The sequence below is a fragment of the Lutra lutra genome, chromosome 4 (assembly GCF_902655055.1).
Source record: "Lutra lutra chromosome 4, mLutLut1.2, whole genome shotgun sequence".
Taxonomy (NCBI): Eukaryota; Metazoa; Chordata; class Mammalia; order Carnivora; family Mustelidae; genus Lutra; species Lutra lutra.
The window spans coordinates 57,733,160-57,745,243 of NC_062281.1; the positions used below are offsets into that span (position 1 = coordinate 57,733,160).

The 12,084-nt window shown below is 38.0% G+C and overlaps 1 protein-coding gene across 12 annotated transcripts in view; it reads left to right on the forward strand.

The window, feature by feature from the left end:
* Window positions 1-242: 242 nt before the first annotated feature.
* The window catches only part of PEX2 (peroxisomal biogenesis factor 2), a 95,286-nt gene continuing 83,444 nt past the window's right edge, over window positions 243-12,084 (forward strand). For 5 of the 12 annotated variants that reach the window (XR_007126632.1, XR_007126633.1, XR_007126631.1 and 2 more), the window contains exons 1-2: window positions 394-533; window positions 2,938-2,968. Coding sequence is in view for 1 of the 12 variants with exons in the window: in XM_047725983.1 (XP_047581939.1) it covers window positions 7,818-7,848 (31 nt within the window). In the remaining 11 variants the exon portion in view is untranslated. Of the gene's footprint in view, window positions 534-2,937; window positions 2,969-3,456; window positions 3,489-7,713; window positions 7,849-8,025; window positions 8,201-12,084 lie in introns of all 12 variants that reach the window. The other 7 variants (XM_047725986.1, XM_047725983.1, XM_047725985.1 and 4 more) reach the window with 7 other exon arrangements.

Below are 12,084 nucleotides of genomic sequence, written 5' to 3' on the forward strand. Positions count from 1 at the left end.
GAGCCAGGAGCCCAGGAGCTGCCGAGGCGCCCCACTGCCACTCGGCGGCGCTTGTCCGGCGGCACGCCGAGCTGTCCGAGGACAGAGAAAATCCTGCCCTCAGAGAGCCCCGGCTTCCCCGCGGCCTCTTAACACCGAGGCCTCTTCACGCGCGGCCCCGACCCGGGGCTGACGGGTTCGCGATTGTCCTGCCAATCAGATACGGCTTCCTCAGAGTGGCCAGCCCACCAATCACCGCGCGCCTGTGTCTTGTTCGGCTCTTCGGCTCTTCGGCCTTTCGGCCCCTCGGCCCTTCGGTTCTTCCGCGCTCGCTGTTGCGGGCCGTCCGGGGCCTTCCGCCGCGGTCGGAAGCTTAGTTCTCCTTGGTTTAATTTCCCCTTTTTTTCTCAGACACTTCCGGGTCCTGCGTCGCTCCGGAAGCCCGCGAGTTCCGGAAGCCTGAGTAATCCAGGTTCTGCTAGGAGAAGCCAAGCTTCCCAGAAAATGTCTCAGAGAAAGTTACGTGGAACGGGGGCGTTTCGCAGACTCCTAAGGTCAGTGTCTGCCCGAGAGAGCCGGAGTGCAAACCTGCGGTCTTCCCTACAGCTGGGAGGGCGTGGAGTTTCGCGACGTTGTCGCTGTCGCCCTTAGCTTGAGTTCGCCTGTTTATTGGCTTCCTGCTTTCCTGGAAGAAGCAAAATGAAAGTCTGATTTGGGAAAGGCAGTGAAGTAGGCCCGAGTTCCTAAAAATAGTCTTAGAATGGCACCATTAAAAGAAAAAAAAAAAAAAAACCCACAGCTAGTCTTGAGTTCCTTTGCCTTCCACGAGGTGACTTTCTGAAACACTTCAAAATCTTCTCTGCGCCCTTGTCCGGGGTGAGATTTGCTTTTTAAGAGTGGCTTTAAAAAATTATGCAGTGTCCTAACTACGTAATATCGGATGGCTCATACTTAAAGTGTTATATTTGGTACAGAATTTGAGGTCAAAGCTTAAGTTTCTGTTGAAAGCCTGTGAACTTAGAAGCCCTTTTAATTTTCTTCGGGAAGAAGAGCTGTGGAGAATGGTCTTACATAATTGCTTGCTGTTAGTTATATTCAACAGTGATTTTTGATAACTGAGAGTGCGGAAATAATTGACATTTTTCTTCTGGTGCTTTCAGTTAAAAGACATCGTTTCTTTCTTTTCTTAGGTCCCATTTTCCAAAAATACCACAGTTAGTAAAAGAGCTTTTCCCGAGACCAAGTTGTTGAATGTCCACATCTAATATATTCTGGTATTCTGCGATGCCCCTTCAGAATTTTTTACCTTAACAATTTCAGTCAGTTACAGGAAGTTTGAGACTTTATCGATACCACAGTTTGCAGTCTAAACATCTTCCCCTAATGTGTTTTCGTTAGTTAAACCTGAACAAAATAAACCTGGGATGGTCGACTTCTTTTTTTTTTTCTTTTTTCTTTTTCACTTTATCTTCTCTCGGATCTTTCCATATTATCAAATACATGTATCCAGAACTATTAGAGTTCAGTGATTTGAATCAGAGGGGACTGAAAAGAAAAAAAGATAATGGAATTATTTAAAAAGTAAAAAACAAAAACAAAAAACCAAACAACAAAAAAACACAAAAAAACCTTTTAAAAAGTACATATATGCTTATTTATTTTATTATTATTTGTTATGTATGTATTTTTTTTCCTTAAAAAAAAAAAAAAGATAAAATGGAAGTAACAGGACATAGTAGAAAGAATACTAAACTAAGTAAAGAGAATAGAGTGCTAGTCCTGACTCTGGTTTCCTTTGACCAGCCCTACCTCATGGCCTTATTCTCTTCATTTTTAGGGGTTGGGGTAGCATCCAATCTGTGGTTTTAAATCTGTTCTGAAGAAGAATTCCTATATAAATTTCCTGGAGCCACACAGGGGAGAGACAAACCAAGCAGACAACGGTTTTTTACAAGAAGAGCCCTTGTTTGTGTTCTGTTTGAAACAGTGTTTCTGTTAAGAAATTTAAATTCATATCTTAGACTAGGTGATCTGGGTTTACTTCTAGCATTATGATTCTGTTTCAAATTACTCATTTGTATCCAATGTGTATTCATTCGATTAGTAACTTTTTTTAATAGTAAAAGATACATTCATCATTAATTTATTACTAAAAGTCAAAACAGGTCTATATCGCCTAATTTGTTTAACAAATACAAACTTCAAATTTAATTTTTTGTGATCATAATCATAGTTCTTTATTTTTCTCTATTCCTTCTTCCCTGGTATTTTAGCCATAAATTTTTTTGCTTAATTTTGAAGCTTATAATAATCTTTGCAATAGGAAGGGCAGATATTTTTAATTTTACATATTCTGTGACTGAATCTTAAAAGATGTTAACAGCCTTGCCCAACATTGCATAGCTAGTAAATTTGCATTTTAAGTCTCAGCCCCATGTTTTCCTCATAGCATCAGGTAATTTTAAAGTTTCTTTCTCTCTTGCACTTCACTGTGCTCAGGTTCCTGTGGCATACGGAAAATGTATGCCATATGCACAATCTTTATTTCTGAACGAAAGTTCTGCTCTGAATCACTTGCTCCTTTTTTTTCCTCCCTTGATTATCTTGGGCAACCTCAAAACAAATTGGATGTCCCCTTTACCTCCTTCCTGTGAAATGACAGCAGTTTCTAAACATTCCATGTTCCTCTTCAGTTCCTTTGGTATGTGGAAGAAATCTCTGGAGAAAAGCTCTGTACTGCTCCATTTGCCCCGTGTAATCCTGGCACTGCAAATGCCAGTACTGTTATTTCTCTACATGGAAGTGGAAGCAGGGAAGACGATGTCTAGCACCCTCTGTCCTTCCCATTGTGCAATGTTAATCAACTTCTTTTCAATCTTTTATCATCTATACAATCAAAATGTCCTTTTCTATATTGCATTTTATTCTATTTAATATGTTTTCTTTTTTTTTTTTCAGACCTTTCCTTTCTTAACTGCCTGTGAATAAGGTGAGATAAAATTTCATCCATGCTGTCTTGTCTTCTTACTATTAAGACAAAAAACCCAAGAGCTATAGAGTAATTCCGTTTTGATTCTGCATAACTGTTCCCTTCTAGTGTTAAATGAATTGGCATTTCCTCTATCTTGCATATAGTATGTGTTCATAACAATTAAATGAATGTTCACGCCTCATTTTTTCACCCACATACTCCCTTTGTTCATATTGGGCATTCAGGCTCTTTGAATGGTTTTCTGACCACATGTGTAGAGTCAGGGAGAGAGAATGTACACTAGATGCATCCCAGGCAACATGGGCAACTTTACCACAGTCCTTTGCTTTATTTTCCCATTTACAGTCCTGGAAGCTTGACTGGCATTCTGGTCTTTTGAATGATCTTGAGGGAAAAAAATTTGCTTTGAGCTCTGTGGGATTGAATTTGTTCCAGGTTTACCACATATTCTTACTACTTATTAACTTCCTTTGTGTGTTCCACAGTTTCTCTACTGTTTACCGGAAATTTACTGATTGTCAGTCCGACCTTAAACGGGTTGTTAATCTCCTCATATCTAACTTTTGTCTTCTAAAATGGACATGATAGTATTTACTGTGTTATGAGGATTAAATGAGATAAAGAGTGTGAAGAAAACATAATGCCTCACATACAATGATGTATTACATGGTACTTCCTTCTTTCCCATTGCTAATACCTCTGTTCCTTTGTGGATATTTCCATGTTGTCTGTCTGTCTCTGTCTCTGTCTCTCTCTTTCTCTCTCTCTCTTTTTTTTTTTTTTTAAGATTTGTCAATTTGTCAGAGACAGACAGAAAGCGCATAAGCAAGGGGAGCAGCAGGCAGAGGAAGAAGCAGGGTGTCTCCTGAGCAAGATGGTTATGAGAGACTCAGATCCCAGAGTCCTGGGATCATGGCTTGAGCTGAAGGCATAGGCTTAACCAACTGAGCTACCCAGGTGTCCCTCCATGTTGTCTTGAATGCCATAAAATATGCAATTAAACATGTGTGCCAGTAATTTGCAAGTTATTTAAAATTCTCTTCTTAGGTTCTAGAGCGCTTTTCTAAATTTATGGAGTACTTAAAGATCTAGTTGCTTCATGTATTTCTTGTGGCTCTTGTTTGTTCATTCTTCAAGTGTCATTTTTGCTGTAGTTCATGTCTATCTCTTAGTGTTTAGACTTTTAAAATAGCCCCACTTGCATGTCCTGTGGTGTCCTTCTAAAGTACTCTGTTCATCTTTTAGGCCCATCACACCTTGTCAGTCAAGGACACTAGTTCGGAGCATGGCTCTGCCACTTCTAGTTGTGTGATTTATACAAGTCAGCTAATCTCTCTGTGCTTTAGTTTCCTTGTTTTAAAATGTAAATGATAAAAGAACCTCTTTCATAATACTGGTAAGGATCAAATGATTTAATATTTAATTTTGCAAAGGATACTTAGGTATGATAGTCCCTTGTTAGCACTTGATAACTGGTAAGCGGTATAAATGTACTTCAGTCATAAACTCATAAATTGGTGGGTATTGTCTTCCAGATGCTTTGCTATTTTTTTTTCTATGATTGTGTCTCTGTCTCTCATCTTCTATTCTAATTTCTCCAGTTTCTCTAGCCTTTTTCACACTCAGCATTATCATTTCAGTAGTTGGAAATGCCTGTTCTTTTTTCTTCCTCTCCCAAGGTTTCCTAAAATAGTTCTTATAAGGATTCTAGATAGGTAGACTTTTCACAGTTGATTTTTTGAAATTTATTTTTATATCTTTTAACTGCTAGAGAGGATAGTGTGATAAAATGACTTGTCCAAAGTCACACAGCCTGTTGGTGAACCTGGTCTAAGATACAGAACTAATCAGAACCAGTTTAACTCTCTTTCCCCGTATTCACTCAAACATCTGCTTTTTATTTTCACAACATGCTTTTTCTCTTAAAGACTCAGAAGTATCAACTTTCTAAAAGAGAAGATTATGAGTGCCATGCTTTTCTCTTAAAAATGTATTTGTAAAGCTAGGCCAAGGTATTGAAAATTCTGTTTTAAGGTTTAAAAAAACCAGAGGGAAACATTGATGTTAGTTTTAGATACTTGAATAAGTGTCTTAAATAAGTAAATGAAATAGGGGGGTACTCAGTTGTTTAAGACTAATTATAATCTTGATGATGGTAGTATTTGATTTGAGTTCCCTTTTTTTTCCAAATTAAAAAATATATCTATATTTCCCATCTGCTAGGACAAGTTACTTCTTTTGTTCATCTTTTTGAGCAATTTATGAGATTTTGAAGTTTATCCTAAAACATTTTATTGTGTACTCACTACCAGTCCCAAAAAGAAAATTCCTATTTGGATTTTGATGAGGATTGCGTTAAGTATATAGCTAGAAGTCTAGTGTCTACAATAGAACTTTAAAATTTCAACATATCTTGTCCATATCCAAAAGAGCACAATTTGGATTTATAACATTTGATATCTATAAATTATTGAAACTTGGTTTATATTTGATGAAAGAGTAGAACAAAAGAGTAGTGACAAGTCATTTAGCAAGCCTCTGGCAGAAGTGGGATTTGAACTTCTGGTTGTTGATTTTTAGGCCTATTCACAGTGCCAGAGGTCACAGTGTCCTAATGGGTCTCAGTCATAGCTTTTTCTCTTTTGCTCATGTTTGAAATGTGTTCTGGGAATCAGTGTCCTGTTAAATCCCTCTTTGATGCATGTCCCATTTATTAGTATTGATTTCAATACAATGGACAGTAAATCTATCTGACTACACAAAGGAAATAAAAAGTAGGGTGTAGGTTCAAAGCTTAAGATCTTCAGTTATAGAACTTTATTCACATAACCTCATAATATGAAACATAAGTTTAAAAATCTTTTCAAACCTAAAAGGAAAAAAATTAGTATATTGTCTCATCCATTTTGATTACTTGAACCCTCAGGATAGTGTGGCAGCAACATTGTCATACTAAAAATTAGTTAATTATTGTGGATCTGAAAAAGGATGGCTTGGCAGTGGGTGTATACATAGGTTTGGTACTTAGAGAATACTTGGGAATCACATGTTTCTGCTGACAAAGTTTACAGGACTGTAAATTTAAATGTAGAGTTTTTGTAGGCAGCATACATTGACAGATATGCCTAATGGTAATACATCTAGTACTGAGAGCCTTGGAACAGGTCAATAATAATGTGTATATTGATAGCAGCAATGTAGGAGATGTTACTTGGTATTATAGCTAAAAATCCATGTTATCCCCTTAATCATAATTACATTAATATTGACAGGCCCTTGACAATACTCACATTATTATTGATAGATTTCTGTCAATAACATGTTTTAAATAAAATACATTCATTCATAATTTGTACTATACTCAGTATAAGCTCTGAAATACATTCTGAAAATTCTTCCTTCTTTAGTGTTAGTGATTCAGTTGTTTGTTTTGGTTTTGGAATGTGATATAGATGACAAAGTTTTTATTTGGGGTCATGGAAAGCATAAAAGGGAAGGATAGGGGCACCTGGGTGACTCAGTCGTTAAATGTCTGCCTTCAGCTCAGGTGTCATAATCCCAGGGTCCTGGGATGGAGCCCTACATCGGGCTCCCTGCTCTGCAGGAAGCCTGCTTCTCCTTCTCCCACTGCCCTGCTTGTGTTCCCTCTCTCACTGTGTCTCTCTGTCTCTCTCTGTCAAATAAATAAAATCGTAAAAAAAAAAAAAAAAAAAAGATGAGCTATTTAAAAATAGGTTTATATATTACTACTCTTAGTAAACAAATTTCAGGGTTTTTTTTTTTCTGAAAGAAAAGCTGTATGACATGTCTAGTGATAAAACATCAGCAGGAGACCTTTTTAATAGTTCTTAGTGCTAGATCATTTTGTTTTAAACATATTTATGGGACAAGTTAATCAGACTAACCCTATAGATGCTATAATTTGCCTTGACTATCTTTTTCCATATCCTTAACATAGTAGTATCCTTCACTAAACACATATTGTGTAATGCCAATTATACTTTTAATTAATTATTTTTATGAGTCTCTTCGCATGACTATAAATGTTTCCCTCTGTGTTGGCCCTTTAGAATCTTAAATTAATGCAATTTGGGAAATAGGGATTGGGAAGGGAAAGGGTTATAGAATTGTGTATTAAAAGAATGAGATTTCATGGCAGAGTAGGAAAAGGTATTGCCTGTTTTTTGACATTCTGGAAAAATCAATTTGAATTAAATCTGATGGTGTTCGTTTCAATTCTGAACAATCCCAGCTTTAAAGAAAAAGATTAGTTTGTATTTTTTTTTTTAACTATTCAAGTTGGAGCCTACTTTTGTGAAACTAGATACTAATCTACAAGAACCTATAATATGGGGATCACTAAACCTTACTTAAACTAAATTCCCGAAGGTAAGTAGAAATAGACTGGCTTAATGTTGGGTGTGAATGGCAATCAGTGTAACAGAATCAGGAAAGTACTGGTTTACCAAAAAAAAAAAAAAAAAAAAAAATTGGGGATTTTTGATCCAAAAATGTGAAGGCGCCATAATCTTTTTGATTTTGATTAGTTCTTAATGAATTAGGTCATTACTTTAACTCTTTCAGAAAGTTATTAGCACCTTCGTTAAGGGCCTTGCATTGTAGTACATACCCTCTCACTGGTCTTCGGGAGCTTTAGCATTTGTTTTCTTCAGTCTTCTTGAACTCTGCTATCAATAGATTCATCTTTTAAAAATATATCTCATTATGTCTCTGATCCTTAGTGATTGTTCATGCCTGTGAAATCATTCTGGTTTCCCTACAGTGGGCTTTTTGCAGTGGGTTAACTCTTCAGCCAGCCTCTCCTGCTGGCCTGTTTCGCTCAGTCATGACAGATGACTTTGAGTCTTTGCTTCCAGGTAACACAGGCACAGCCACAGTGAATGAAGGTTAAATCACTAAGGAGACAGATCCTTTTGGAACTCATCCCAGTATCTCCCAGATAAACCATGGCCAGGTTTCATGGCTTGCACATATCTGGGGTTTGCACAGCCTGTTCTTATGTCTTAAATGTTATTTTTTTTCTTTTCTGCCAGGGGAGTTTTGTGATCCTTCATGGTGTCTTCACATCTCAAGATTCATTCTTTGTTTTGGCTAGTCCTGATTATAGTAACATTCTATTTCTTTAAAAAAGCTTGAATAAAAGGAAGTGAACTGAGAGTTAAGTTTTTGGCTTGAATCCCTGGTACCTAGGAGATGGCCTGGCATTTGGTAAGCACTCAAAAAATATTAGTTAAATTGAGCCATTTGTCAGAGAATTAGTGTTCACTAAAACACACTCCTTATATTATATTGAAAATAACTTTGTAACTTCAAGGCATTTATGATATTTTTCTGTGCTTTACACCTATTATGGGCAAATATTGTTGTACAGCAGTGGAGGGAAAAGGTTTCCATGATCAGACTGATTGAACTTCTAGTTATTTCTATTTTATAAGTTTCTTCTACTGCTGGGCCCTGCCCATCTCTGAAGCCAGTATTCTAGAATGAATGTATCTGCCTGAAAAGAAGAAAAAGGAAAGGAAGAGAAATGGAGTGTCACATGTTAGTGATGAACCACAATTGGATGCCTGTTTGGACTGCCTGTACCATGCCCTACTTCAGCAAAGCACCCTAGAGTCAGATATTATCAGTGTGCATTCCTGAAGTTTCTTTGCTTCCTGATAATAGGCATTACCATATCGATGAGGGTTAAATAACCAAGGGAGCAGGTCATGCTGAAACCCATCCCCATGCTCGCAGAATTCCCCTCCATAATCTCCTTTCAGATAAGATACAGGAATGTGATGTGTTCCACTGAACCATGTCTCTGCCCCTTCCCACATAGTCCGCCTCCATGTGCACGCATAATAGTGACATCGTGTTCACTGTTTACTACCACAATTATATTTTAATTTTGTAGTTAGTATTTCCTGAGGGGAAAAAAGAGTTCTTTCACCACAGATTGAGGCATTAATATAAGTAATAATGAAAATTTCAGTCTTTTGAAATAAATTTGCCAAAATCAACTTGGACTCCTTTTCTTCTTATGCCCATCCCTAGCCAAAGCAGCAATAATATAGTAATAATGATACTTTCCAGTTTCTAGACCACTTTCATAACATTATCTGGTTTAATGTCAACAACTTTGTGTTTGTGTGGTAGCTGTTCTTTCCAACTTTTTGAAGAATCTGAGGGTAGGGGTGACTAGGTGGCACAGTTGGCTAAGTATTGGACTCTAGGTTTCAGCTCAGGTTATGATATCAGGGTCGTGAGATCAAGCCCCACATCAGGTTCCGTGCTGGGCACCACACTCAGCATGGCATCTGCTTGAGATTTTCTCTTCCTCCTCCCTCCCCCATGCCTCTCCCTAAAATTAAGAAGAAAAAAAGAATCTGAGGTAATGACTTTTCCTAAGGTCACATAACAAGTAAGTAACAAAGCTGGAACTTGAGCTCAGGTCTGATTGATTTTAAATATACTTTTTTCTACTGTCAAGTTGCCTAAATATGAATGTAGAGCAAGGGAGGAGTATTCCACTTTGACTATGGTGTGTAATGGACAGTGTCTGTTCTATGTTTACAACTGAAAGAAGTCACAAAAATGACTAAAATGTTGGAAAATAAAACCTGAAACAAAAAAATAGAGAAATTACTCATCTGGAAAGGCAAAGGCTGAAGAACAGTTTAATGATAGTCTTTTGGTCCATTAAAGAGTCTTACGCAGGGAGGAGATCGAACCCAGCTGTTGTTAATCTACACTGAGGCCAGGCCTAAGGAGAAAAAGAGGAAAGGAAAAAAAAATGTTAAACTGTAACAGAAGGGATAAGAAAGAATTTTTTGATAATAAAGATCATTAAATATTGGATTGGTTAGAGTGTGTTAAGTCTCCTTTTCTGGCAGCCATTAAAAATTCCTATCTTTGCTAAATAATAAGTATGATTCCTCCAGAAATGAAGTATTTGAAATGGATGATTCTTCTGAGACATCACTCCCTCAGACCAGTTTTTCCCTAAATATGAGTAAGAAACCTGAGGAAGAGAAGGCTTCCCTCACCATCCAGTTCATCCAGATGCTCTCATATAGTATTCAGTCAGTATACCAGTTAACTGCCAAACTTCTCATTCTGTCGCACATAGATTCAACAAACATTTATTGAGCAACTACTATGAGTCCATCCTTGGGTTTATTCTACAATTGTAACAAATCCATCAGCCATAATGCAGAACTGATTATGACTCTAGTATTTAAAGATACATGACTCGGCATAACTGGTCCTCTAACACAAGCCTTGTATTTTAACTGATACTCACTCTAGCCAGTCCAGTTCTTAGGATGTGAGAGAGGTGAGAGGAGGGATCTGATAGTGCTGAACTTCTCTCCGTGTCCAGTATGGTCAGAGCCTTTCAAGGGTAATTTGACAATAATTGAGAACTTCCTTTGCTGACCACAGAATATGAAATCTGGGAAAGATAACAGAGTTGTAGACACTGTGACAGTAGAGGAGTCATGTGCTATATTCCCACACACCATAAATGATTGTAGAATTTTGCATGAGTGAAACTGAGCTAGAAATCATTCTCTTTTTAGGTGGCAAGTGCTTTGAGAAATAAGTGTAAAATAAGGCACTTTCCCTTAACTAGCTTACAGATAAACTAGGGAAAGAAGATGTACTGACATGACTGAAATCACAGGATGGTTGAGGGCTCAAGTGAGTGGCACAGACAGTTGCTGTCAAAGTTAAAGGTGGTGATAATAGGAATTGGAGATAGTTATAAAGGTTTCACAGAGAATGTTGAAATAAAGTTGGAATGTGAAGGGCAGAGAGTTGTGGGCAGTGGGAAGAGTTGGCAGGGAAGGTGAGTGTTTTGGATACATGGGAAAAGGCCTAGAGTTAGGACTGAGGGGTGGCACAGACTTGGGCTAGGTTTTATCTGAGAAGTTTGTACTTTATCCCAGAGGTAATAATGAGGTAATAGAGATGATTTGGTAAATGTATGCAAAAATTTGTTGATTTTGGTTTGCTTCTGGGGTTAAAAAAAAAAAAAGTTGTTTCCCTCAATTACATAATGCCTATAAACTAGAGGAAATTTGTAAACTGCAGGAAAAGTGAGAATAATAATATTTATTGAAGCTTTTTGCATGGATTTTGGAATTCTTTTTCTGTTGAGATAGTTTCAAAATGTTATATATTGTCTTTGAGAACCTGTGATACCATACTCCTCTGTTAGTACCCTGGTTGTCTGTTTACTTGCCTGCTTCCCTTACTAGACCTTGGTTAGGGTCCTTAAGTGAGAGCCAAGATGTTTTGTTTATCTTTGCATCCCAAGCACCCAGCAGGGCTGCGATGTATTGATGTCCATAACCTTTGTGGAATTCATGGAGTAGTCTCTAATCTCACAGGATCTACTTAACCGAAGAAACGGGGAGCCAGAGTCAGTGTAAGATTTGTAATAGCCCCTGTGGATATAGGGATGAGAACTAAACAGAAATAAGTGTGAGGGCTGGCAGGCAGCATGCAGCTGTACGGATGGTAGATATGCCAGAAAAATTAACGAACTTCACTTTGAAGTGACTAGCCCATTCATTCTCAACATCCCCAGGAAGCTTGTTAGAAATGCAGATTCTTGGCTCCCATTCCAGGCTTACTGATTCAGAAACTCTGGCTCTGAGACACTACAGTCTTAAGAAGTCTAAGTGATCATGATAAATGCTCAGGTTTGCAAACCAGTAGCCAAGAAGGACAGGACTGATGGTGAAGACTGTGGCATAGAAGGATTGAAAGCCCAAAGGTGTATGTGATGCCAGTGAATAAAACTGTTGAACAGCCATGCTAGCTGGAACAGGAAAACTGTGAGAATAAGATTATATTATTACAAAGAAAGCAGAGCGTGTTTAGCTGGGCAGGATCTACTGCTCCTGCTTAGTTCACTGCCTTCCTGATCTTAGCGTTTAAGTAGATCAAGCAGATTTAAAGTCGATTAGTCCTACCAGAGGGACCCCCCCCCCCAAATCTCCACCCAGATTTTCTCTCCTGTCTCCACACAACTGCCTACCGAGCTTTAGCTGTCTCATAGGAGCCTCAGATCTCTAACACTACTGTGGTTATTACCTCTC